General features: G+C 50.5%; 1 protein-coding gene across 3 annotated transcripts in view; it reads right to left on the bottom strand.

Moving 5' to 3' along the window:
* Nucleotides 1-4,913: 4,913 nt before the first annotated feature.
* MICALL2 (MICAL like 2) overlaps nt 4,914-27,571 on the bottom strand; it is a 29,644-nt gene continuing 6,986 nt past the window's right edge. For 2 of the 3 annotated variants that reach the window (XM_065644804.1, XM_065644803.1), the window contains 16 exons: nt 22,840-22,888; nt 19,118-19,259; nt 16,950-17,110; nt 15,874-15,995; nt 14,834-15,505; nt 14,460-14,635; nt 13,520-13,595; nt 13,086-13,201; nt 12,423-12,572; nt 9,638-9,693; nt 9,007-9,130; nt 8,327-8,417; nt 7,874-7,947; nt 7,514-7,628; nt 6,456-6,502; nt 4,914-6,364 (listed from right to left, as the gene is read on the bottom strand). In XM_065644804.1, coding sequence (XP_065500876.1) covers nt 6,279-6,364; nt 6,456-6,502; nt 7,514-7,628; nt 7,874-7,947; nt 8,327-8,417; nt 9,007-9,130; nt 9,638-9,693; nt 12,423-12,572; nt 13,086-13,201; nt 13,520-13,595; nt 14,460-14,635; nt 14,834-15,505; nt 15,874-15,995; nt 16,950-17,110; nt 19,118-19,202 — 2,151 coding nt within the window. In that variant the 5' untranslated portion in view covers nt 19,203-19,259; nt 22,840-22,888 and the 3' untranslated portion in view covers nt 4,914-6,278. Of the gene's footprint in view, nt 6,365-6,455; nt 6,503-7,513; nt 7,629-7,873; nt 7,948-8,326; nt 8,418-9,006; nt 9,131-9,637; nt 9,694-12,422; nt 12,573-13,085; nt 13,202-13,519; nt 13,596-14,459; nt 14,636-14,833; nt 15,506-15,873; nt 15,996-16,949; nt 17,111-19,117; nt 19,260-22,839; nt 22,889-23,743; nt 23,816-27,571 lie in introns of those variants that run through there. The other variant, XM_065644805.1, reaches the window with a different exon arrangement.

Genomic DNA, 27,571 nt, shown 5'->3' with positions numbered 1-27,571 from the left:
GATCTCCTCCAACTTTCCTCAGCCGACACCTCCAGGGTCTGAACTCTTCCAACTTGCTGACAGCTTTTGCGCTTGCCCTTTTTGATGCCTACAAGTTTCTCTTTCGGGTTGTCTCCTTCACTTTGGGATACAGCCCCCCTGGAAAACTCATGGCACCCCTTCCTTGGGCCTCCTTTTTCTTCAGTATCAGATACAAAATCTTGAGGCAAACAATTCAAGGCCTCATTTCCACTCATCTGATGCATTCCCATATTGAACCTGCCTGTAGTCTCCATCCCACCAGTTTGGCGAGGCCCAGCCCCAACACCCCTGTCCTCTGGACTTCGTCCGCTCGACCCATCTCAGAGCTTCCTGCCCTACTGCCCTTTACACACAAACCAGCCCACATGGTGACTCCTCTTGCCTCTTTTAAACCCCATTTACAGATCCACATCCTTCCCAAGCCTGCTGTTCATGCATTCCCTCATTCTTCATCCTTCTCCATCACAAGGTGGAGATGCCGCTGCTGGAGCACTCTCTGTTAAGCAGCACTGAGCAGTTGCATCATGAAGTTGTTTTCCACCTGCCTCCATCCCTTTGCCCAAAACCAGCTCATAAACACCTCAGGGTCAAACCAAGTACTTCAAACTGTCTGTCCTGATCACTTCTGTGTTCCTGACTTCTAGCTGGTCCCTTGCTCTCCAGGTAGAGGTGAGGGACTCTCCTTAGCCCAGGAACACAAGCATTACAGGGCAAGGACCTGCATGCAGCTCCTGACAAGGTTCTGTACCTGGCACCCACTTGCAACCAAGGGGAAGAGATGGTGTGAGCTGCAACTTTCCATCATGGTCCTTCCTTGCTGGGATGAGATGGAGGAGCCATTGAGAGCAGGGTGGAGGAAAGGCCAGCAATGGTGGGCTCCGGCTCTTTGCCCATTCACTGCCATCACACCTCTAGGTGCTCCCCAGCATCCCCATCACGGCTTGCTCTGGTCCCCAGCTGATTGCAGGATGCAAAAAAAAGTCATGTTCTTTGTATTGATCAGGCTGTCCCTCCCCACACATGTTCTCTTTGTCACCCCCTAAAATAAAACCCCAACCGAGAAGAGTCACCAGCTGGAGTTTAATTTCAGACTCCAAGGCGTATCTGGAGCCAATTTGCAATGCGCTTACTCCGAAAATCGCCCTCCCCTGTGACGCTTGACAGCTCCAGACCACAGTCCTGCTCTCAGCTCCGAAGGAAAAATGTTTTAATTTGTCACAAACCAATTATAGCGTCTCATCTATCCCTGAATTACTCATCTTGGCTACAGTCTAGGACAAAGGGCCCCTCTGAGAGGAGATTAGACATGGATATTAACAAGAGAAAAAGTGTCCACTGTCTCACCTTGCTGGGGACGCGGCTTCCAACGAGACAGGAAAAGGAAACCCCTCCTGCCTGACAGCCGGAGGGAGGGCTCCATCCCACAGCAAATCCCTCGCTTCACGCGGAAGAATAGTCACGACAAACTCCGTATTCAAATAATATTCATGCATGGCAGATAACACAGTCACGGCTGGCAGAGCCACAACATGAATATAAATAACCTTTCGCTCCCATGGTTGCTGCTGCAGACGCTTTGCCGCTGTGCCGAAGCGCAGGTGAAGGGGCTGTCGGCGCGGTGCACGGGGCAGGGAGGGGTGTGGGTGCTCCAAGGGGTGCAACGGCCTCGCCTGAGCTCCATGTGCCACCCTGATAACGAAGCTCCATTACCTTGGGCCCTGCTCTAGGCTGGGATGCCTTCCCACGGACTCCCAGCAAAGAGGTCCTCTCCAGCCACCTCCTCCCACCCCAGCTGCCAGATGGAGTTGCTGCTCTCACAGGGTGCACCAGCATCCCTCTGAGTTCTTGCTTTGGACCAAACCTGGTTCCCCAGGCCCCAAGTCCCTCCATATCAGTGCTCCTTCCTTCCCAACCCCACGCTGACTTCAGGTATTACCCTTCACCCCAACGGCCAAGGATCGGGGTTTCACCTTCCATGCTGAGACACAACCTTGAGGATGCTTTTGGTCCATCCTGTCTCCTGAGCAGCTCGGGTACCAATTCATCCAGCTGGAACCGGGAGGTGAACACTCAAAAAGCAGCACCCAAAGCTCTCACAGGCAAGAAGCACATTGCATTTACAGTCACAACCATGACGAGCCCGAAGTCACTTTGCTCAGCAGCAGTGACAAAAAGCTGCAGCCAGAGCTGGCCTCCCAGTCAGCTGGATGTACCGGATGGGTCGCTGCTCCGTCTCAAGTTGACTGGAGGCATCCGAGGGGCAGCCACGATGCTCCCTTCCTCCCCGTGCCCGCTGCACATCAGCTTCTTCCTTGGATGAAGAGGGAGACAATGAAAGCCAATTTCCCTTTGTGCTCATGGCGAATAATTTGGAGAATTCCCCTTGTTTACTCAGAACTGTTAATGATGCATCAGAAATTACCTCTGAGATTGTAATTAAAGAAAACGACAGAAGAGAGACATACACACGCACACACTGCCTCATCACAGATTCCTCTGCAAGTTTTGAAGTGCTGGAGCAGACAGCAGCCTCCCCATCACCCCAGGGTGACAAAAGGACTCCCAAGAGCATCCTAAACAGCAGAGGCTCAGGGGTGCAGCCTCCAGGCCCCATACACCCCCTGTTCTCCTCTCCAGCTACAAAGTAAGTGGCAGCGGCACTCCGGGTATCCAGGAGCTGGAGAGGCCACGAACCCAAGCGGAGGCCATCAGGAAATGAGCAGGAAGCTCAGCCCCCTTCAAACCGTTTTGGAAGTGGAGCAGCTGACCTAGAGGAGTAATTAAGCTCTCAGTCATCACCGAAAAGCAGACACCCATATGCAGAAGGCAACCGATCAGTCAGCCCCCCGCCAGCCTGACCTCGGGGCTTGGCGTCTGATGGGGCTGGAGCAGAGCACAAACAGCCCTTTCCCGCAGAGAACAGAGAGGAATTTGATTCCTGCTCGGTTACAGGAGGATGCCCGGATTGCCCAGTTCCTCGGGGGTGACTGCTATGGAGAGGCAGACAAGGGCTAGTTTCCCAATGCCTCCCTCCCTGCTCAGTCCCAAGGCCAAATCCTCCTGCTTTGCCTCCTGGAGCAGTTCCACGGGGTGAGCAAAGCTGCTTGTGCCGGGAGAGCAAATGGGGATCGGGGGGGGGAAAACTGGCTCAGCCGAAAGCAGCCAGCTGGAAAAAAGCCATCCCCTCTCTCCACCTTAGCCAACGGCTCCATTTGACTAGGGCTCGTTTCAAGCCTTGGATTAGGAGAATGGTGGAAATGGAAATCCTTTGAGTTCTAAATTCAAGGTAGAGGAAGCGGGAACAAGCTGGCTTGTCCTCACGTTCACAACCAGCAGCTGTCTGGGTGCGCGGGAGCTGTGGGGCTGCGGCAGGCTGGGCCATGGCCATGACCAGACTGTGCTCCATCAGCGCAGAGAAGAGTTTGGGTCCCTGGGCAGGGTGGTTTGGATCACTACTCCACTATTTATCTGCTCATCTTTAGTGCCGAATTGAGGTCAGTCTTGAAGTTAGTGTCACACCAGCCCAGAACCTCCTGTTCGCAGCAGCACGGTGAGGCAGGCTGGGGCCTGTCTTCACTCCTGTTCTCAGTATTTCTCTACCTAGAGACCACTTAAACCTTTCAAACCCACACAGCATTTCCAGGTGAGCCTCATACCCCCTAGACCACCGTTACCATCTCCAACGGACTCCAGATGGGAGAAGCAGCAGACTTTTGCCTTCAAAACCTCTTCTTGGAGGCAGGTGAGCACGTAGCAGCTAGCAGGGGTAACCAGCGTCTGCTTTCTGGCAGCACTCTGCCTTCTCAGGAAAGCAAACCCTACAGCAGATCAAACCACACACTCATTGCCACCGCAGGGCCCCAAGGGTTGTTGTTTAAGCACCTTGCAATCATGTTCCTGTGTAGACCCATCTCCCATTTGCCTTCAAGATGGGCAAAGGTTGAACTGCCCCATGCCTCTAGGAGATGGAAGGATTGGATGAGTCTGGACGCCGCCGCCACCCCTAAATCCATACAGACTAAACTCTGTGGCTGGAGAATCTGAGCCTGAAAAGATGAAAGCCCAGCAATAACGACAGCCTGGGACAGCTGTAGGGGTGGGACCCACTCATCAGGAAGGGTATTTCTCTCTTCAGCAGAGGTGGTTTCAGCTCTCTCCCTCTCAGCTGGCAGCCCATGCAGGCAGGTTTAATTCTGGGCATTTGCTGCTAATGCCCAGGTTTGGGAGAAGGGCCCTTCTGCCTCCCCTCATGGTTCCACACAGCCCCAGGAAAGAACAAACTTCCCAACAAGCAGTCTGAGATGGCAAGACACGGGACGTCAGCCCCTGTGGTCAGCATGTGCCCCAAAAACAGCTTGTCTTCCCCTCTGGGTGAGCACAGGCCAACATGGAGCAATGAGTGTGGTGACAGCGCTCCCATCAGTGTTTTACCTGATGAAACCGTGGTTCAGCCACTCAGGTCACCAGTGCCACAGAATAACCATGGCAGAACAAGCTCTGCCTCTCATCTTCTCCCCCAGGCTGCTGGCTCGGCTGGGAGCCCACAGGGCATGTGGATGTGTGCGATGCTAAATCAGAAAGGTAGAAAATGCACTTACCTGAGAGCCGAGGGGAATTTGACACATAAATCAAATCACTGATAAACCCCTTGGCACTGCCGCTCTCCCAGGACCTGCAGTTGGTCTGCAAGCTCTGGCAGGTGAGTCTCTCCATCCCAGGTATGTCAAGCTCTTGCTACCACTCAGAAATCCAGAGAGGCATCATCAGCACCCACAGTGACCAGGGCACCCACACCAGTAACCCACATCCAAACTCACACTGGGACTCTTGAGATTTGGTCCAGCAATTCTTTATTGGACAAAAGCATATGCAGGTACAGGGTGTCCCACCACATGCACACACACAGCACACCCGGGAGGCACCAGGAACCCCCTCGGGCGCTTGGTACCTCATGGCGCACACCCCTGCGGTGCCCAGGGCGGCTGCCTGGGACAGAGAGTCCCACTGCCACCTCGTGGGTAAGGGACGCATCGCCTCTGCTTTGCCACCAGGCACAGCGGGCAGCACTCACTCCCTGCAAAATCCCAGGTCCTGCTGGAGAACAGGACACAGAGAAACCTCAAAGTACCCGGTTTGAAGGGAGGAGGGAAGCCCGCACATACCAGAGCCATCACAAATGAATCTGATCTTTCCCTGCCTGTCTCCATCCCTGCTCCCCAGGCTGACTGGGAAGAGAAGGACTCAGCCAACAGCCCAGGGCCTGCTGGTACTCTCCTGGTCTCACCAAGGAGAACTGCAGCACCCTTGAGGGTGCCAGCTGTGAGGGATGGAGCCTCAGGAACTGAAATATCAGTCCCATGCAGAAGACTCATGGGTGAGGCAAACCTGTTCATTCCCTTCTGCTCCCAGTTAGCACCAGGTTGTTAAAAGAAAACTCCTGTCCATTTTCAGTAGAATGGGCCACAGACAATGAAAACCCTGCTTCACTGTGCAGTCAGAAAAAAGAAGGAAGCTACAAATGTCCCCCACAGAGGGAATAAAGCAGTGAGCAACCTCTCATGGCTTTGAAAAACCAGCCTACAGCAACTCCTCAAAGGAGGTCTGGAAACAGAGCACTATTGCTGGAACCGCTCTGGTCTAGGCCATTCCACCCCACAGATCAGAGGTGGTTCTGCTCTCTGCCTCCCCCCGGCTGTGGGGCCCGCAGCTCCAGTTTGCACTGGAGTAATAAGATCTTCAATGTCTCTTGCCCCATAGCACCTCCCTCTCTGCGTCTCTGATCCTGGCCAAAGAGCCACAGCACATGCTGGGGGGAGGAAGGGAGGGAGAACAGCCCTTTCACAGACCAGCGCAGTGTCCTTGCTGAGCCCTGGCCAACAGGAGTGGGGCACCGTGGGGTGACACACAGTGACATGCTCGTTCAGGACTCGAGCAGTAGCTGGGCAAATGGAGCTCTGCCCTCCTGAGCTGCCAACGAGGCTGGAGCCAGCTCTGAGCTAGATCGAAAGAAGTAAAACAGTCTTAAAAGTCCATCTTCTGGAAAAGGTATCCTTGGGCCCCACAGCAGGGCCAGAGGGGATTCACACTGTCCCTTTGGTCCACAAACCTGCAGTCTCCATGTCAGGGAGCAGAGAAGCCTCATGACAGTCCTGCACGACTCCAGAAAAGCAGCAGTGAGGAAGGAACATACCTTTGATAGCCCTCCCTTGACCTCTGTGCACAGGAACATCAATCCTGAGCTTTACTCTTATTTTTTCTTATTTCTTATTTTTCTGCTTCCATATTTTGGACAAGGAGAACTTGTTCTTCTTCTTCTCTGTCTCCTGGCTCTCTCGAGATCCATCTGCAGGAAAGGGAGCAGATACAGAGTAAGTTGAGACCCACAGCCCCAGTGCCATGCAGTGCTGCTCCATAAGAGCAGAAAGGGCCCTTACCCAACCTCTGGATCATGTCTGCCAACATCTGGTCCTCCTCTCGCTCTCTGCAATGGAACAGCATGGCATTAGAAAACTTTGACATGTTTTATGACAAGGTGGTAGACACTAAAAACCATGCAAAGACTACTGTTATTTCCCCGGTCAGAAATGACCGAGCTCCAAAGCACACCCTGAGAAGGGTGCAGGAAAAACAAACAGACAAAACAAAACCAACAAAAAACCCCCCACAAAACAGAGGAGGCCTAGACATTAGCAAATCACATGTGCTTCTCTCGAAATCAAGGGCCTGTGTGGGGATTTCCAGAGCATGGCAGTCCAGCACCACAGCAGGGAGGCCCTTCCCACAGCTGGCCTATGAATCATCCAACTTCAACGTGTTGTGAGACACGACCACACTCCAGGAGATGAATAAAGGTTCAGATACCAGTAGCCTGGGGTGCTGCAGAGGTGCTGATGGCCATGAGGGACAAACATGCTGCCATCTCCTTGGGCCTGGGCAAGGCCAGAGCCCAAAGCCTGTGCACTCCTAGAATCCCAGAGTCAGTGCCCTGAGGTCAAGAAATGGAGGCTGCTCTCAGCAAGAGGAGGCACAAATCCAGCTACTTGACACAGCAGTCCTCCTTTGAACTTGGGAAGAATCCAACTCCCGGCTGGAGCTGTTCTTTCGCTTGCTGCAGCAGATGAACACATTCCTGGCTTCATGTTTCCAAAGTCTTCCTGCAGCTCCCACACGGCCTCCCATCCTCCCTATCTCCAGCCTCTCCCTCTCTTTCTCTGCTTTCCACATTTTCACAGCCCTTGTCCTCAGAGCAGCATTAGTGTGAGAGAGCACTGACCACAGCTGAAGTCCTGATCTCAGTTTCTAATGGCTGCCAAGGAAGCAAGGGCAGCAGCATTTAGGACAAGATGGTTGGTGACAGGTCACCACCCACCTCTCACAGAGCAGAAGTCTGGATTATAGCCATTCATCCACCCCTACAGCCTGGGCAGTGGAGGAAGTTCAACAGAAATCATTCCTGGTGTTGGCTCATCTCCCACCATCTGAGGCCCCTCACCTCAGTCTGTCCTCATCCAGGCACTCCACAATATTATTCCGATCATTGACCGTGTTCAAGTACGACTCCAGCAGCTCCTTCTCTCGCTCCTTCTCCCTGGGTGTCTTCAGTTCCTCTGCACAAGACAAGGGAAGCCCATCTAAGGAACGCATCTTACATGCCCTCAGAAAGCACAGGTGGGCTGGATGTTAACGAGAGTCTGAACCTGACAGCTCAACACCGCAACCTGGAGATGCCCTGAGTGAAGCTGCAGTCCCTGGCAGCGTCGCTCAGATCTGAAGGACACTCCAGGGCTGGTGTGCAGAGCCAGGGGCTCCACACAGCCAGGGGACAGCAGGACTCGATGCAGCTGGTCCTTACCTGGCTTGCTCATGAGGTGTCGCAGCTCCGTCTCAATGTTCCACTGCTGCTCCTCCAGGTTCTGCTGCTTCATCCTGGGATGAACCACAGAAGTGATGAGTTACTGCCCCTCCATGCCCCAGGGCTGGACCCTTCTCATATTGTGCTAAAGCCTCATCTCTGCATTGCTGACCACCTGGGTACAGTGAGTCGAGGGAAATCTTCCTCCATCATATGTGTAAGGTTTCCCTCCACACAAACTCATCACAGAACCTGGGTGCTCATCAGTGCTCAAAGGCCCACCAGCTCCTACCTCAGGATGCTGGCAGTTCTCCCAGAGACGTCCTCAAACCCTCCCTCATCCCAGCAATTGGCACATCATTTTTTTGGGCTGCCATGTTCCCTTGTCCTTCCCTGCTTACTGCTCACAGGTGGAATGCACCAGCAGACGGGTGAATTTCTGGTTGTACTTACTTGTACATCAGCTCAGATTCCTGTCTGAGCAGCAGCTGTTTCTCATGGATCAGTTTGAACCAATCCACCATGAGGGCATCCTCAGACTCATCTGCAAAGGAGACAAAGGGTGAGACTCCAGAAGCTGCATCAGTTCAGTCTCCCTGGCTTAAACACACAATTACTTGAGGGAGAGCCTAGGATATCTTCTATGAGCCACAGGCAACCTCAAGCGAAAACAGCTCATCCTTAATACTCTGGGGTACAAGGGAAAGGACGAAGACCACTCCAGATTCAAGCAAGCTGCTCACAAATACTCTGCCACAGGGCAACCAGCTCATCTTCCATGTGACCAACCCAACTCAGCCATTCTGAATGAATTCATTAAGTCCTGCAAAACTGGAGCCAGCTATGACAGCCAGTCTGGCTTAGGATCCAAAAGCCAAATTGAAAGTGGCCTTCTACTATCAAAACTCCTTATCTTCAGCCAAATAAGCACAAGACCTTGCTCAAACAATAGGCTAGGAAATAGAGTGGGTTCAAAATTCCCAGGGCTTTACCCTGCTTTACCAGGTACCTTTGGCAACCTGGTGTCTCACATGTAGCATGAGCTCCTAGAAATGGAGCCAAGAATGCCCAGGGGTAGGAGATGAGCCTCACACCTTCCCACCATCACAGAGCTGGCCCCCAGTCTCCTTTACCTCCCTCGCAGCCACGCAGCTGCTTCTCCAGATCCACTCCTTTCAATTCCAGCTCATCCAGCTGCTTCTCGATGTCACGCACCTTCTCCTGGATTTGCTCCTCGGGGAGGTAGTCTGGGTGCAGCTAAGAAAACAAATGTAGGATCAAATACAGGTCAGTGCCCTTAGACTGTCTACCGAGGTCGCAGCCCTAACAGGGATGGGAAATGATGTCAGGAGCCCAACTGTAGAGCCGTATCCTGGAAGGGCCAACTCAGCCGAGATGTAGAGCTGACTGCTCACAATAGAGCAGCAGCCACTGCAGCGTTACGGTGCTGCGAGACCTTCGCTGGGAGTGGTAACATCTACCCACACTTGTCAATCCACAGACATTGTCCTTCCTTTGTTGAGGAAGGATATGTCTACCAGAATTTGGTTTGGTTTTGTCTCGTTTCCATCTCTATTGTCCCCCTGCATGGGAGATAACCAGCAGTATCTCCATCTTGTCTTTGCCCCAGAACCTTTCACCCTTTCCCTGGGAATTCAAATAAACCCTCCCAATAAGACAAACTGAGATATATCTGGGCAGGCACCCCAGCAGGATACCTAACAACCCCAGCCTGTTCTCCTTACACCTGATTTACAGGCATACCTTGGTTGGGGACACTGCTTCAGGGCTCTGGATGCTTTTCGGAACAGAAGGTTTAACTAGAAGCGAGAAAAAACAAACAAAGAATACCACAACAGACTTTAAATAACTTTGTGGTGTGGGACAGTGCCTACACTACTAGAGAGCACAACAGGTCCCTGCCACCCAACGGAGTGCACTAATGACACACATTGACACTCCTGGCAAAGGCAAGAGATGTGTCCTCAGGGAACAGCCCAGCCTGATTTACCCCTGGTAGCTGGACACTCAGACATCCTCTGTTGACAGGGTGCTGTTTTCATCCCCAGGGCACAGGCACTCACCCAACTCAGGTGTCACTCGGGAGCCTGCAACTGAGAACATTGACTTCCATGTTCATTATTGTGTTAAAACTCAAAGATATTTATTGTGGCAAAAGCCACCCCTTATAAAGCTTCCAAAGGATCGAACAGAAATACTGGGTTACTATCACAGGAAACACCAAGATATACTTAAAAATGCCCCTCTAAGTGCTCTTGTACAAAGAAGTATCAGTAAATACTGATGAAACAAAGATGATCTAGGGGACCTTAGCACAGGCCTCAAGAAACTAAGGTTCAATTCCTTCCACAAAACATTTCCTAGGTGAGAAGTCCCTTAGGCCCCACTATACAACATTATTTAGGCCCTGGACACCTATTAAAATCAATCTTTAAGCAATGTGTGTTTGTTCCACTGCACCTCAGCTTCCTCTGCCCAACTGTGCTGCAAGGATAACTACAGAAGAGTGTGAGGTATTCCGATACCCGAGGGGCTGGGCTGGATAATTACCACAGAGAGAGAACAGAGGCGTACGTGGATGATGTGAGAGGAAGGAAAACTCTAGTATCAAAAGAGCATGGCTGTAAGAAAAGCAGCAGCGGTGCAGGCTCACACACAAGGACAAACACAGGACAGACAGACCAGAGGAGCCTCCCGAGAGTCTCTGGCAATCGGTGCAACTCGAAGAGGAGCTCAAGGACAGATCTCCAGTTGCCCAGTCCTTGCCCTATTGCACTTTCTAGGAAGAGTGCAAAAGGAGAAGATGGTGGATGTGGCTATCAGCTGCGTTGTCCCTGCACTGCTTGGACTCCATCAGGTTCCTCATCCCTCTGGATGCTGCTGGTTTGCTGCCCTGTCCACTACCAGCAACTCACACTTCTTAAAAATTCCTCTGAGAGGGACCTGGGCTGCCACGGGCAACACCTCCAGCTCAGCCCTGCACCTCCAGGCTCCTCCTGGCTGATCTCTGCAGCATCTCCAACCAAGGCAGGAGGCTGCACCACTCATCATGAGAAGACCAAGGTCACTGGAGGGGAACAGCGAGTAAAGCAACGCTCTCCTGACCAGCGCAGGGTCTGAGATCCCCGGACACCCTCAAGTTCTGTCTTGACGGACACAAGATGCGTTGGCTGCTTGCCTGCAAACTGGAAGTAGGACAGCTGGCAAGAAAACCCTGCAGTCCCCTTTCTCAACAGAAAACACTACCTACGCCAAAGAAAACTAACAATCTACAGAAACGCTCGCCATCCACAGCCTCACGCAACACCCGGGATTAAGGGCAGGAACGGCAGCTGACTGTTCACAGCGGCTCTCTGAGTGCTGAGGTAAAGACCTGTACAGAGGAGCAACAAGTCTGTCCTTAATCCTCAGGCTGTCAAGCGACAGCAGCAAGAGAACAGCCAGTTCAGATGGCAGACTTGTACCCACATGAAAAATGGGGGGAAACTGCTGGGAAAGTTTCCTGTAGTGGGCACTCCCCAACAGCAATCATTAAGCTTTAGAAAGATGGATATAAAACCAGTCTTCCTTATCTTAACAGCTTGCTTCCTGGGGAAGATGTAATGCTGAATCTTGTGGCTGAACCTGAGGAAAAAGGAGCTGGAAAGTTTTGGGAAAATGATGGCAGTGGAGGCATGCTAAGCTTTTAAAATAGACAACACAATTGGAGTTTGAATGCTCCGTAGCTGTCAGAGGTGCAGGGTAAGGACAATGCTAACAAATACTAAAGCATGAGGCCACCAAGCCATCGGGATCCATCCTGCTTGCTCTGAGACATACATCAGAGTCAGGGCTGAGCCCTCCTCTGAGGACCATCTAGTCCAAACGGGTAAGACAGAGCCAGATGGGGCAAAGAAAGGGGAGAACAAACAAGCCAAGAAAACAGGAAAGCAGCAAACATCAGGTTAGTTCCAGAAAATTTCATATGCATTGTGGTGGGATATGTAGGAGCAAGGACAACTGGGCAAAGGAGGAGAGGTACACGGTAAAGCTGTGGTTGAACATACAGGAGTAGGACACCAGATTAAGGGTAGGGACAAAATGGTCAGAACTGGTCAGGACATCCTTGAAAGTCCAAGAAGCAGCAGCCTTGGCTGCTCCTACCATGGGTCCCGCCAGCTGGAGTCCCTGGCTGGCAGTTCTGTGCATTCCTTTCATTGCCCAAAGCCACTCGACTGCAGAGGAACAGAGACAACAACTAGATCCCAGTTCCCCAAATTAGGAGAGGGTCCTCTTCATAGCTTTGAGTCTAAAGAATGACAGGGCAGTGACCCTGACAAATGCTTATTTTAATTCCTTCCCTTCCCACTGAATTCCCTGGCCTGGCTGGTTCCTGCTTAGGCCAAGCTGGCTAACAAGAATTAATGACATGGATTTTTCCCCTGTGACAACAGCCACAGAACACTCAGGGACACATCTCCCACACTGACCACCCAGGCTGTTCCCTGACAGTGCAGAGAGAGTGCCCTGCAGGCAGAAGAGACCTTACATGTGATAGTGCTTTTCTTCAACTGGTTGCCCTCTTCCTCCTTCTTGGCAGAGCCCCCAGGGTCTTCCCAGCCTTGCCGTGAATTCTGACAGCTCCTGATAAGATCTGAGCTGGGGATCAACTTCTTCTTCATGAATCCACCAGATGAAGCTGGATTAAGAAGCACAGACAGGTTTTAGGTAAGAAATTTCAACCCTTATCTCATAAAAATCCCTTTATTGCCCAGCATCATTGGAACTTGCCACTAGCCACTTAAATTTCTAGTCCTAGTTCTCCTCTCTTGATGATAGCGAGGGGCACAAGCCCAAAGCAAACAAGGAGAAACCACCGATTACAAGGCCAGAGTACAAGAGAAGGGTGGAGGAGAAGAATAAACGGTCAGGAACCAACACCAGGATTTCTCACCATTACACAGTTATGCAAGAAAGAGTAAGCAAAATCTTGCTAGCTGTCTTGCAGAGTGCACCCTGTGAAGACCGAGTCCCTCTCCTTGGGGAAGGATGGGTCTCCAAATAAAGGCACCACAGGGTCAAAGCAGGTGCAGAGAGCAAAAATCCCATGAGGCACCATCTCCACCAACATGTTCCTCACGTGTGCCTTGCAGCACTAATGCCTGTCCCCTGCCTGACTAGCAAAATGAAGGCAAAGCTTAATCCTTCATACCAGAGTCCTGCTTTGCTGGTGGGACAACTAATGGACTTGGCTTTGTCTCCTTGTGTGCTGGGCTGCCTGTTCCCACCTGGGAGTTATCAGTAGGTTTCTTAGAGCCACCTTGGTCTCTGCAAAGAAGAAAGACAAAGGTAGGAAACCGTCCCTCTTGCAGAATGGTCCCAAGGAAGAGTTCTGGACATTCTGGGCTGGAACTCCATCTGAGATGGTCACGCTTTTCTAATCAGAGCCCAGCAATTTGAAATATGCTTTCCCTTCCCAGAAATGAAAGCCTTTGACTTTTCCATCAAATTGCTGAAAACAGAAGCATTAAAACACAGGAGCTCTTCCCTCCTGTGTGCACACAGACCTGCAGCAGCAAACACAGGTGCAAGCACGGACATCCCTGTTCACTTGCCAGGGAGACCCACCAGCTCCAAGACACTCACTTGCTGGCTACAGGTTTCAACCGAGATCTCCACTCTGCTGGGCTCTCAGACTTGTCTTCACCAACATTCATGCTTCCTAAAGAAAGGGACATAGCAAGATAATATCAGACCAAATAAAAAGAAACAAGCCCGATTTGAGTCTCAGGAGGATCTTAGGAGAAAATCCATGCACTGGGGTAGATATTACAATGCTATTGCAGCAAACCAGGACCAGTTCAACAAGTTTAACATGGACACAATCACATACAATAGGCAGGAAATAACCTTGGTGGCATTTTGCCCCTTTCAGCTCCAATGTTTTAAAACCTATGCAGCTACAGAAACACAGCCATAGTGCAAATGAACAGGCATGTTCAACTGCAATAGAACACAAACAGCTCAGATCTCAGACCAAAGGATGGGACAGGAAGGGGGGAGAGACAAAAAAAGGACAAACTCGTAGCCAAACTGCAGACAGACACTGCTTCTGGCCCCAAAAAAGACAGGCCATCTGGAGGTGGTTGAGACACGGGGGATCCCCAGAACATCACCCCCTGGCCCACTGCTCAGTCACCATGGTGGAAGCTCAGTTCAAAACTGACAGGGAGGCTGAGTGAGCCCCAACTGCAATCACAAAATCATCCTGAAGTTCTGGCAAGGTCTCCCATCTAGGAAAGTCTACCTAAGCCTCTGAAACCCACCACAATCCCAGCGTTTGACAACAGCTCGTACAACTTCAAATACCTGCAGATCATCGGAGAAGAAAAACTCGCTGTGCTAGAGGGAGCAATTGCACAGGGAAAAATGGAGGCGTGTTGAGCCCAGAACTCAGAAAACTCTTATATGGTGGTAGAGACAGAAAGTGCAGGAGCCACTGACACATTCATACTGGTCCAAGAGAAAGGCATACAGCTGGCATGCTGTGTCCCAGCAGAGCTGCGTGTGAATCCGTCACCCTCACCTTTAATGCCTTTTGACTCTGGCTTGTGCACAGAGTCAACAGGTTTGCTGGCAGCCGGGCTCTTGGGCAGAGGGTCTGTCACCTTCTCCTGTTTTAGTGCTGTGTTCCCTGTTTTACTGGGCTGTGCTTTTGGAGCTGGACTCTGCCACTGAGAACTGGTGGGAGGAAGCTTGCCACTGCAATAAAGAACAACCAAGTATTTTTGAAAGGACAGACCTTTTTACTGGCCTCTGTTCCAAAGATTTGGATGAGTCCCTCTACATGTCTTTAAATCTCAGCCAAAAAAGCAATCAGGAAAAAGGGAAGAAAGATGCAGGGACTTTTCCAAGTTATCCCAAGGATCATCTTGGGAGAAAAAGGGAAAGAGTATTTACCTGCTGGACGTTGAGGAGCCAGTGGAACTGAGTCCTCCTGGCTTGTTCAGAGAGGTGTTTGATCCAGCCAGAGCCTGTATGATACGGTTACGTGCCTGATCCTTCTCAGCAGTCGCTGGACTGACCTCAGTAGTGGCTCTGGCAGAGGCAATTTTACCAGGGCCATGAGAAGGAGGATCTTGGTTTTTAGTGTCAGAGGATTTATTGCTGGAGGACTCTAATGACTGAAAAAAATTTTCTCGGGCTTGCTGTGTTTTTGTTGTGGAGGTTGTCCGAAGAGGCCCTGATGGGGTACCTTCATGGTGATCTGTTTTATTTCCCAACAGGGTTCCTTTGCAGTCATCTGATTTATTTATCACTGAAGAGGACCATGGGGTATTTACACTTCTGAAGCTAGAGCTTCCAGAAGATGAAACAGATGGCTTGGTTGAACGAGCAAGGCCCTCCTGGCTGGGTTTCTTCAACACCTGCTCTGGTTTCTTGGGTTCTGCCGCTTTCTGGAATGCCCTGGCAGCAGTAGGGGCTGGGGTACTCTCAGGTTTGTTCCCAGTGCTGCGGAGACCAGAGATCTGGATGTTGTCTGGTTGCTGGTGGCTGGTACAGATGAACGTACCGGGCTCAGGCCCAGCCTTGTAGCTTCCAGGAAGAAGGACATTCCAACACTGCCTGCACCTGTGGATACAGAAGTCTCAGAAAACATCCTCCAGAACACTGGGAGGCCACTGACACACAGCTGAGAGTGCAGGCACAATTCCACCGCCAGCATAGAGAAGGTGACGGTACCGCACTGGCAGTGAGCAGACCCCGTGTGAACGTTCCTTAGGCACCAAAACTGGAGCTGCTGACAGCACGGCCTGAAGTAGGAAAGGTGTGGCTGAAAACAGACCTGTGCAGGGAGTTTCCCCTGGGCAGGCCCAGGCTGCCACCACTCTGACAAAAGTGTCCTCCGTCACCTCAAATGCCACCACCCCTCCAGTCCCAAGGGAACCAGGCTGCCCCTCTGCGACCCACAGACCCGTGCACCCGCTGACGATCTGTACCTGAAGCAGTTCCTGTGATAGAGCTTCCCGTCAACCAAGTAGCGCTGCACCAGGTGCACGTGGCTCCCGCAGACCCCGCAGCTGCTGCTGGGGATATTCCCGGTCTCTGCCAGGACCCCTTTCTGTGGGGAGAAGCGGTGGGTGAGCAGCCAGCACCGTGGCCCTGCGCACGGCTACGAGTCTCCCAGGTGGGCGAACAGTCGACATGAATAGCCGGTTGGTTAGGATAGAGAAGCGATACCCAGAAAATTCTTACTCTTGCTAACCCATTGCTCATATGAAGTAGAACAGCCCTCAGGAGGACAAAGTAAGGGGAACTTGTTCCCACAAAGCCAGGAGACCAGGGTGTTCTGCCTGCTTGTGGGAAACTGAAGTGCAAAGGCGTCTGATTTGAACTAGCTGAGAAGGGTCCTTACTCTGGTGAGAGAGAAGCTTCCCTTCTTCCACCCCGTTTTTGACCCTACTCTGCTTTGAAACTGTTTCCAAGAATTTAATCAATGTTTTCTAGCAAAAAAATAATACATTCTGTCAAAAATCTCCATCCCCACGATCTAGGAGCAGCATAGCCATGTCCTAAGACACCCTCTTCTCCCAAGTAACAAGTGATAGGACAAGAGGAATCAGCCTCAAGTTGAGCCAGGGGAGGTTTAGATTGGATATTAGGAAAAAATTCTTCACGGAAAGGGTTGTCAGGTATTGGAACAGGCTGCCCAGGGCAGTGGTGGAGTCACCATCCCTGGCAGTGTTTAAAAGGCATTTAGACGAGGTTCTTAGAGACATGGTTTAGTGCCACAGTTAGGTTATGGTTGGACTCTGTGATCCTGAAGGTCTCTTCCAACCGAAATGATTCTATGATTCTATGTCCTATTCACCACTAGATAAATTCCAGCTGACTGATGGATTTCCAATGACTCCCACCTAAATCTGTTCAGCAACCAGACCTCTGGATTAAATACCCTGTACTGAGCAGAAAATTTAGAGACTAAGTCCTTACCACTAGGAGCCTTGAACTAGCATCACACTCACTCACTGAAGAGATTTAAGGTTTAAAGAACACTCAAAAACACATTTCTTACTGTGGTGACTGGGGTGGTTTCTTTTGGCTTAGCTCTGGCTGGTGGGTGGGCAGAAGGCAGTTTTGGTGGCACTGGCTTAGGAGGTTCCGAAATAGCTTTCTTCCCAAGAGGCTGCTCCTGAGGTTCGGAGGAAGGACGCTTGATTCCAGCCATGCCTCCAACTAGAAGAAAGAAAGAAGATTTTAAGATAACGTAAGGATAATCCATGGGCTTAGGAGTCATTTACAATACAAGAAGATCCAGAGAAGCCTGATGGATAACATGAAATGCGTAAGAGGAGACACATACAGGCTTCCAACATGACCTGCCACAAGAAGCCTGCAAATGCCCAATCCTCTTTGCTCTGCAGATCAAAGAAAAGCCTCTAAATTCACAACAAGTGGAAAAAAGAGAATCCCCAACACACTTCAGCCAAGTAAGGAATGATGCCACATGCCCTGGGAAGAGACTTCCCTGGGAAATAAGGCTTCATGCACAGTTTTTACAGACGAGACACCTCATCTGTCTTGCAGAGATGTTATTTTTGTGCTACTTTCTATTCTGAATGAGATGTCTCTGTGCTCCTTGTGGGATATTTGAGCCACAGATTCACTTTAAGAGCGATCAATTAAATGACCATCCATCTGAAAAGATATTGTATCCTTCTCAGTAAATACAGAGGGAGCCTGGGCAGGGTGTAGGGAGCAGAGAGGAAGCCCTGTTCCCACAAGTCTTCTCTCAAAAAAGCTCCCTATCCAAATAAACACCCAGGGATCTTTACTACAGGGACCAGAGGACTGGTAACAGCCAACCCAGCAAATGGTTTGTACTCAAGCTGCCTCCTCACTTCCCAACTTGTGCCACTCACTGAATTCCCGAAGCCCAGCACAAAGATGGGTGGATTCAGCTCTACTCTTCTGTAAATGCCTGACCTCAATAAAATATTGGCTGCTCACCCTCTCTGGCCTTCTGCCTCCTGCTTATTTTGTGGTCCTGCTGGAGTCGAAGGGCACGACTGTGGTATTAGGAGTCTGCTCGGTGTGAGAGGGCACATTCCTGGCTGGGCTCATTTTCAGACCCGCACGTTCACCCCAGCAACAGAAATGCAACCAGAGCGTTTTGTGGGACACCAGAGAGTATAAAAATGTGCTGTGCTTGATGATGTGGTGGGCAAGATGCTGAGGGGAGGGGATAAAGGCCCCAAACTGACCCAGATTCCCACCACTTGGCACAAACAAGATGGAATTTGTTTGACTTCAATCAGAATGGTTTTAAAACAAGAAATTAAAAGATGAAGAGGGGGGAGGGAAGAGGTTGTGGAAGGAGAGAACAAACATGCTTAAATGTGTAAAAAGGTGGAGAATAAGGAAGAGTTTAAACATTAAAGGCAGTTCTGTGAGAGTGAATTGTGCTTTCTTTCCAAGATGTAGGACATTTTCAATACATATCTGTCTTCTCCATCTAGATTCACCTTAACCAGTTAAGTCATTCATGTCCTACTTTCTAAAGTTTCCTCTGGAGGAACCTGTGAAATTGGTTTATCGTATTATTTCATTTTGTATGAGCTTAAAGCCAAATATAAACCAAGTCTACAATAATGCTCCTATGAGCCCAGATAAACTCTCCGGTATGTGAATATAATGCCTTAGCAGCCCTGTGGCTTGTTTTATGTTTGAAAGAATTGCTATCACAATTATGCCAGTTAAAGGGGGCATTTTCTTCCTCTTCCTTATATCAGTACTGCTGTTCTGTACAAGCCTTAACACAGATGCTGGTCTGTGGCACAGCCTCACAGGCAAGCTCAGCCTTGTTAGACTCCGTGTTCTCACCAGCCCTCCAGTGTGGGAAGGACTGGAACGGGGATGGAGGTGCTTGAGAAAGGAAAGCTGAGGTGGGGACACAGAGGGGAGCCTTCACCGCTCTTGTCTGGCTGAACCGTAAGAAATTCTAGATTGTATATTACATTTTAAGGCACTAGTTTTAAACACAAGGCATGACCCTGCGCCCTTCCAAAAGCACTGGTGGTACCACAGGTCAGTATGTAAAGAGTTCAAATCCTCCATTGAAACAGTTTTGGTACCAAAAGGTCTCTGTGCAGTCTATTTTGCTTTTCCAAGCTTAGGAAGGCAAAGGATCACACAAAATTAAGCCCAACTCCTTCCCACCCCTCCAGGGAATATGGTACTTACTAGGAGACCGTCCATGGAAGTAGTTGTAATACTGAGAAACATAGGTGAGGATGCTCAGCCTGTCTGGTACTCTCAGAGCAACCATATCCTCTGCATCCAGCAAGGCTGGGATGCCCAGCTCCTCCTCTGCCACTCGGAATGCCTAGAGAAGGGGGAAGAAAAAAAAAAAAAAAAAAAAGACGGTCTTAGAGCTGCTCCTCATCAGAAGCAAGAAACTCCGCTGCAAACAGCCCCACTTGAATGATAACTCTACAGGGGAACAGCTGCACCAGTTTAACTCCTACATCCTACGGCCGTTACAGGAACCGACGGAGCCATGGCTTCCAGCCACCACGTTGAAAAATTCAGGCAGGAAGCCAAAAATCTGGCCTGGCAAGCTGGCCGTAGCTCGGTGCACAGGAACTCACCTGGGCTTCCCTTGCTCTGCCTCGATCTGCCCATGCACAGCTGTGGAGAGCCAGGCCTGGCAGAAGGGGATGTGTCAGTCCGGGCTGGCAGACGCCTTTCCAGGCTTCCAGACGCCTTTCCAGGCTTCCAGCCCAACCTGGAGCGCTCCCCAGTTAACGGTGCGCCGGTAGGTGCTTGCAGGCAGCTTTTTATCTCTGAGCACTGTGCAAATCTTAACGCATCCTGCCTGCTAAAAAAAGGGCAAATCTGGGGTTGCGGGAGGGAGCAGCTCTCCCAGACTAGATAGTGGGAAAAAAGGAGTAATGCAGAAGAATTCCTGATACCTAGCACCCCTTCCAGCTTAACCATTTCCATGCTGCCTAACACGTATTTGGGGCAAATAGTCTCCTCTGCGGTCCACTCTGCTTTGAAACTGCAGTATAAAAGACGGGTAAAGGAGGGAAAAGTCGCCTTCTTTTGCCTTTGAACAAGAGCCTTTCTAGAGGACAAAAAAATTGCAACATCCATAAAGCAACTTTGCCCTTGCTCAACTCAATGTAGGGCTTTTACTAGGGACTTTCTCCAGCCCTCTTCCTTCCTGGCTTATGGGAAAAAATCCTTTCCCTCCCACTTTGGAGCATCCCCTTTGAAACGCCAACACAGCAAAGGAAAACAGCACTTGCAGGAGCAGAGGCACAAGGAAAACTATTGCCGAACCCCACAGTGAAAGGGTTAAAGAAAGACTCGAACATATTAAAACCCTCCGCATCTGACCTCTGGCACAGACACGCAACAGTGTTGGTGTACAAGCCAATTATTCCTACTTAGAAGAAACAAACAGCCATTATTTTTTAGCAAGATAATTACCATTTTTTTCCATTGGGTATCCCAGTAAAAATGTAGCTGAGCTGACATTAAGTGCACTTTCAGCCAGTTACCTCCGGCTACGTCATCCTGGCTGCCAGGCCAGCCTGGCGCTCGCACGTCTTGTAACCTTGTACTTAATATATTCTTTGGCGTGTTCCCTATCGCACTGGCTGCACAACTGGTCTGACCAGCGGGGTTTTGTTGCTGGACGTTCCCGGTGTGCGGTGTAGCGGGAACACAGGCCATGCCACCTCCTGCAGAGGGTGACACAGCCGAGACTGGTGTGACAGGCACAGAACAAGAGCGAGGGGCTGCCTGGACCACTGAGAGGAGGATGCTCTATGCACACAACTGGTTCAGCCAGAACCAGGTGAGCAATGTAGAGAAGCAGCGCTCCCTGTGCCTACAGCATCCTCGTGCTCCTGGGATCGGCTCTTGCCCAGAGATCCAACCAGATCACCACCAAACACGGCCCTGTTGCCCTTCTCCTCTACTTGCCTGCCCAGGCTGGCCTTTAAAGAGGCAACTCATTATTTCCGCATAACATCTTTCATTAGTGCAGTTCCAAGTGCTTTATGAAAGAGGTAAGTGCCCCTGCTCCCATTCTGCATAGAGGAGGCAAAGCGATGCACTTGAGGCCATCTGAGCCGGCCAGGCACAGCTTTCTTCTGACACAAGCCGCCACTGTACCTACTAACACCATGCCACCATCCATGGAAAGAACTGCATCCAAAGCCTTTAGAACACTTTCTTCCCCTTATATATTTTTGAAATCTTTAGCAAAAAAAATGCCACTAACCGAAATTTTTCTAGGGGTTGGGGTTGTTTTTCCTTGGCACTTGAGAAGTGACACATTCTCCCTTGGCAGAAGACTCTATACAGCAAACTGCAGCCCCGACAAGATTTTTTTTAGTTTAATAATACAGCTCCTGAAAAGAAGTTACTGAATACTGAGGCATCAAGGAGGGTCTGAAAAATAGAAGAGGAACAGCGCTGGGAGAAATCAGACCCACTTATATCCCAAAGGTAGCCAGAGGAAGAAGGAACAGGAGCTGGGATGGAGAGCAGTCCCAGGAGCCTGCAGGGAGATGGAGGGGTCACCCTCACTCAGGGCACAGCCAGAGCAGCAGGACACCAGCAGCGAAAGGGCAACACAGACAAGTTGTCCTACAGCAGGTGGAATAAGGAAGAGAACACAAAACAAAGGACATAAAAGAAACTAAGAAATGGAGGGAGTAGAGTGGGGGGAACGCAGGTTGTGACAAAGGAGGGGAGCAACTCTTTTTATGAGAGGCACAAAGAAGCTTTTCATTAATGAAAGCAGCGGAGGCGGCTCGTACAGCTCATTTCCCAGAAACAAGCAAAACTGCCAGCAGAGCAGAGAACATCAGCCCAGCTGAAGAAGGAGCAACACTCGGGGCTTCACAGCGCTCCTGCCACGGTGACCGTCCATGGCAAAAAGGCCCTGATGCCTCCAAATACCAAACCTCAAAGGCAAAAATGCCTGGTGTGAATCTCATCCAGAGGAGAGGAACACGCAGGGTTGAACCCCAGAGATTGTGCATAACTGCTCACACGCTGCAGCCCCAGCCTGGGGAGAGGGGCTCTGTCACAGGCGCTGTGAACATGGCTGGGACCGAAGGGGAGCAGAAGCTAAGGAGCATGGGGGGCGAGTTCAGGTCTCCTGGAGGCAAGGACCACCTCAGACAGGTCACTGTGTCAGAGGATGTCACTCCTCTAGTCCAGAGAAGAGTAAGCTGCTGCGGTTAGTTCACATCCCCAGCTCCTGCCAAGCAGCCACGAAGCTGCGTGGAGTGATGCCAAGGGAAAAAAGGCATTTTAATCCGCCTCCTCTCTCTTTGTGAAGGAGAGAAAGAGGAAAAAATCCTTCCTTGGAGCACTAAGCCCATGCTTGAATTCAGTGCAGGAGGGGGCTGGCCTGCCCAACTTCTCCTTTCTTCATGGAGAGAACAAGAGAAACTCAAATCCCACCCTGAAGTAAAGTGTCCAGGCAGGATGAGGTTTTAGGACATCTTCACCTCTCAGCAGCCTTCATTTGCTGCACTGGGAATGAGCAGAAGTGCGGGGAGACCAACTGCGCTTCCTCCTTCACATCGGCTACCTCCCAGCTCTTGCATCGTCCCTCAGGAGCATCATGTACTCAACATGTCCATGTCTTGACCTCCAGCATCTCTGTCCGAGTTCCTGCCGCCACAGGATGCAGCTGGCCAGGGGCATCGCTGTGCAGCCAGTGAAGAAGTACGAGCAGTCTGAGGGTGCTTTCGAGGAGCCAGGAAGCCTGGACATTGCCATTCAAATCAGAAGGTTGGACACATGCAGAATGAGACAAAGGATTTGAAAATGGCATGTTCAGCACACTGCATCTGCAGGGCTTCTGTCACTAAACCACATAAGCAAGGCGCCAGGTCATAGAGTAGACCAAAAGTAAAACATTAAAAGTCACTTACCAACTTGTTGTTCTCATACACATTTTCTTTACTGAGGGAGTCGAAGTTTCTGAAAAATAGAAAGAAGAGAAAAATCTCAGGTTGGTGATGTAAAGCAAGCTGCTTCGCTTCCAGCCTCTCTAACCTCTCTGTGCCTCACAGGTTGAGGGGACCCAGCATCACCTCCAACCCTGCCTGCTCAGAGATGCTCGGAGGGAGCAGCGTGGCAGATCCTGTCTGAGACAGTCACAGACCTGCTGTCCCTCCCAGGACAAAGACGTGCAGGTGACCCAGCAGGCACAGCCATCTGCCCACAGGCAGCACAACACATTTTTGGCACATCTACCCATGCAGGGCTGACACCCCGCAGCCACCCATGGACGGGATGTGCTGATGCTAAAACATCCCTTGCAGATTCAGGGGTTTTGCTGAGACAGCAAAGAGCAAACTCTAACTCATGGGGTGGGTCTTTTGACCCCCCAAAAAGTTTTCCTCATCTCCCACCTCAAAAAGATACACGGATGCCTGCCAGCCAGATTTGCAACACTCTCTCCCTGGAATTACTTTCCAAACAGTCACATCCATTCTCTTCTCCTATCTTCAAGTTTTCCCAACACTGAGAGACCTCAGCTCCAAGGAGATGTGGATCCCTCAGACGCCACATGCATCACACGCTTCACCAACATACCTGTATCCTCTGGTGTCAGAAACTACAGGTTCCATCAGCACACAAGTTCTGGTTTCAACTCCTCCTCTGGCAGAGTTCCACAAAACCAGCACTAGGAATCTGCCTGGGAAATATCTCTGCCCACAACACAGTACTGCAGCTGATAACACCTAAGCTGCCTGTAGAAATCTTATCCTTCTTTCCCTAGGGCTGTCACCTTTGATTTGAAATCATAACTGAAAAGGAAGAGACAATTACTATTTGGAGTTACAAGCCAAAGTCAACAATCCGTCTTCCTTTCTGCGGCCCCTGGACATCACCTTCCTCTTCTCCTCTCCCCAGATTTACTCTTCATCTCTCTGGTCCAACCCAGATGCCACCTCTCTCTGCACCGTGCTGGGAACTCAGAAACTGGAGGACAAGCAAGAAAAGCACAAGGAAGAGTGAGTTTGTGCTATTGGAAGCAGAGCCACAACGCAGCATGCTTTCTCTCCCCTAGCAGAGCAGAAACAGCCACCACCAGCTTTGTTTAAAACTGACTGTCGCTTGCTAAACTGGGAATACAAAACCAAGTGTTAGCTGGCAGCCCTGCTCTCCAACACCGCTGCCTTCTGCCTGGGCAAGCAGGCATGGTCAGTTCTTTTCTGATAACCCAGTTTCACTTTACAATCCTTGTACCTGCTGGCACACAGCTAAGCGAAAAGGCTGATATTAGAGAGGAAATTCTTGCTGATAAACAAAAAAGGCTACAGCACCAACTTGGCATTTTTGTATGTACCTTTCTAGTGGATGTGGACCTGCCCTTTGTTAGCCAGCCCCTCACCTTTAAAAGGAGCCAGGATAACTGTGTGAAAGCCAGGGCAATGCTGGCTCGCAGTGACCTATTCATGAGACAAACACACGATCTCTATCGCAGCAGGGGAACTTTTTCCATGACTTGTAATGGCACAGAACAAGTCAGGTCCTTTATCTGCTCAGCACAGAAAGTGGAGCATTACATTATAAATAAGAGAGGCGCTTTCAAATAGGTTTGTCCATTGTGCCACAGACTGGGCCTCCTCCCTGATTCCCACATCTGGCATTGCTATGTGGGATACGGAGAGAACAAAGAGGAAGCAAGAGATAAGACCCAAAGGTCAAACTCCCCCAAGAAGCACATAAAGACATGGCACATCCCACCTCTAAATCATGTACTCTTTCCTGTGCAAAATCAAAGGGACTTGCAGAGGTTTTTCTCCAAGCAGTGCTCCTGCCCAGGAAGATTTCAGGGAGATTTCCCTTCCCTGAGACAATAGATTAAAAAGAGCAACAAAAATAATCACAAGCCAAAAAAGTTTCAGTGAAACAATAGCTACAATTATCCTGGTTTGTGTTAGGCAAGAAAATCAGCTTTTTTAAGAGTCAGTTGAAGGAGGTGATTGCAGCTCTCTGCCTCACTCCCGGTTCTGCTCCCTAATAAAGTCTCTGTAGCACGGACATCCTGAGCAGAGTAAAATACCTGCAAGAGCAAAGGGGAGCTCCAGCTTCCTTGGTCATTCTGACACGTAAAACATAACGTACTGGAGTTACCTGTTTATTGTCGGCAAGTACCTTTTGCTCCCACGCTGAACACTGTTTGCTATGGCAGCATGTCTGCAGCTTCACGCTGCGAGGCACGTAACAGAGATCTAAAAATCCAAGTCTCCGATGGTGAATGTCTGATATCCCCTTCTATTCCCTGACAGAGAGTGCAAACAACCAGGTTACATGGTCATTTTAAGAGCCTCCTGCCCTCGCAGCATCACTCCTTCCCTGGTTAGTCAGGTGAACTGCTTACATATAATATTTCTTTTGGAAATTTATCTTGCTGGTGTATCTCCTGTCTTGGAATATCAAAGCTCTCTGCACCAGTGTAATCCTAAGAAAGCAAAGCTAATACAAATGGAGAAGTAGGAGTTCTCCACTGAGAAAACACAGGCAACTGAATTAATTGGAAGAGGTGAGAAATATAAATCTGACCCAAGAGAGGGCCTCCAGTGCTAGAAACAAATCAGATTGGAGTTTGCTAGCACAGGAATAGAAGTTTTTAGCTCCCCAAAAAATCCTTCTCTTAGCAAAAAGTGGCCAAGCATTTCTCATGCCCTCAAATCCCCCTGACCCACTCACTGCTCCAGCCACACAGACCCAGCACTCCAGTCCTTTGCAAGCACGTGTGCTTCCCTAGGAGGAATCTCTGCTGCTGCCAACTTGACCTTGGAGCAGACTGAGCAAAAACAATCCCAGTGCCACAATGGTACTAAAAAAACCTTCTGCTTCTTGGTACTTTCATACTATTTTCTCTATAGACAATAAGGTACATGCAGTCAAGAGGATCACTGAAAAAGAGTGAAGCACCCTTTGCGAGCTCACAGTCCGTGAATGGAGGGTTCAGATGCAGTGTGGTCTGCTGGGAACAGGACCTTTCAGCGGTGCTCCTTTTGGAGCTGCAAACAACCTGGGGAGAAGGGACAGGGCTGGGAATCCCAGGTGGAAGATGTCCCCCACGTGCTCCTCCTCCTCTCAGCAACGCCTGCTCCACACTGCTCTGGTCTCTCTGGCAAGCCGCACCGTGCTGCTGGGGGTGACCCACAACAGACAAGACCCCCTGACCCCCAAAACATCCTCGCCTACCCCTGTCACACAAACCACAACCCCGTGGAGGGCAAGGAAGCCGCAGCTCTGCTTCACCCCAGCCTATTGCTAAGGGGATGGAGGCTGCGGGCGACCCGTCCTCAGCACGACCAGAGCCCACTCTGTCCATATCGGCGACCGTCAGCCCCATTCTGCCCCGCTGAGCTGACAGTAGCCCAGGAGATGCTGCTGCAGGAGTGGACACTCACTGCTGCTCAGCTGTTGAGGGGGATTTCACAACCAGTCAATTCCCAGAACGCTGAGCTGAACACCAGCTCACAGGCTGGGAAAGAGCAAGATCCCGGACGAAGAGAAGGAGCTTAATCAAAACCTTGCCTTGACATCTGGCGTTAATCTCCGAGTGAGTGTGCACGGCTCCCCTGCTGCTTCTAACTCACTGATCGGGCCAAGGCCACTAAAACGGTGGCCGGAGCTTGCACAGCCATCGCCACCTCACCCTCCCACCACGCTGCCGTGAGGTTCCATGTCCCTCTGATGAGGATCCTCAAGGCTCCACAGTCATCCCAGAGAATGGGCTGGGACCTGCCTGACCCAGCGTGCGTGCCTGGCTGGGGCTGGCCATGAAGAACGCTGCAGCTGGGACAAAAGAGAAATTAATTTCCATGGTAATTCAGCATGTGCCTCCGCTCTGCCAGAGCATCCTTGGGTGAGTGGGAAGTGAGTGGGAAATGCATTTCTAATTTTACACAGTCTGCCCTGTTCACCAGTAACATACGCAGCCAAGTTTGAGAGAAGTTATCATCTTTTCCATATGTTTTCCAGCAAGAAAACAGGAAGGGGGGAGAGACCCCCCACTAGCCTGTCCTCTGAACCACATACCCCACAAGAGGAGCCCAGGATTACAATAATGTTTTGCAACTGCTTTAAGTTTTCCTGGGAATTTCTCAGGCTCCTACAAGGAGAAATCCCCTGCTCTCCTCAGCCCAAGAATGCCATTTGTGTACACCAAGACGGAAAACATACTGTTGCAAAACTCTGATGCCGTGACTAAATCATGTTCTGCAAGTGATTTACACAGCAGAGCTGTTGCAAACACACCGAGCGCTCCAAACACCAATTATCCTTTTCTAGTTTTATTTTCAGTGTGATGCTTTTAATCTTCAACTAGGATCTGTGCTGGAAGCAAGGGGAGGAGCTCAGAACAAACCACTTCTAGCCCCCAGGAAAAAGGAGTCACAGCCACACGTGCACCCAGACGCACTTCTCTGCACTATCAACACTCAAGAGAAGCTTTTACAGCTTCCTGGAGAATTTGCACCAGTATTCAGCATCAGGATCCAACATATGAGTTCCAGCAGCCCTGGCCACCAGGCACTTGAGAGCATAATTTCCTTCCAGCAGGACTTTGCCCAGCCAAGGATACACCTGGAGTTTCCTGCATTACACCAGTGACACTGGTGAGGGAGGTGACTGATA

Source organism: Caloenas nicobarica, chromosome 14 (assembly GCF_036013445.1).
Source record: "Caloenas nicobarica isolate bCalNic1 chromosome 14, bCalNic1.hap1, whole genome shotgun sequence".
Classification (NCBI taxonomy): Eukaryota; Metazoa; Chordata; class Aves; order Columbiformes; family Columbidae; genus Caloenas; species Caloenas nicobarica.
Note: the sequence above shows the minus strand (reverse complement) of the source record. Positions and strands in the feature narration are given on the sequence as shown.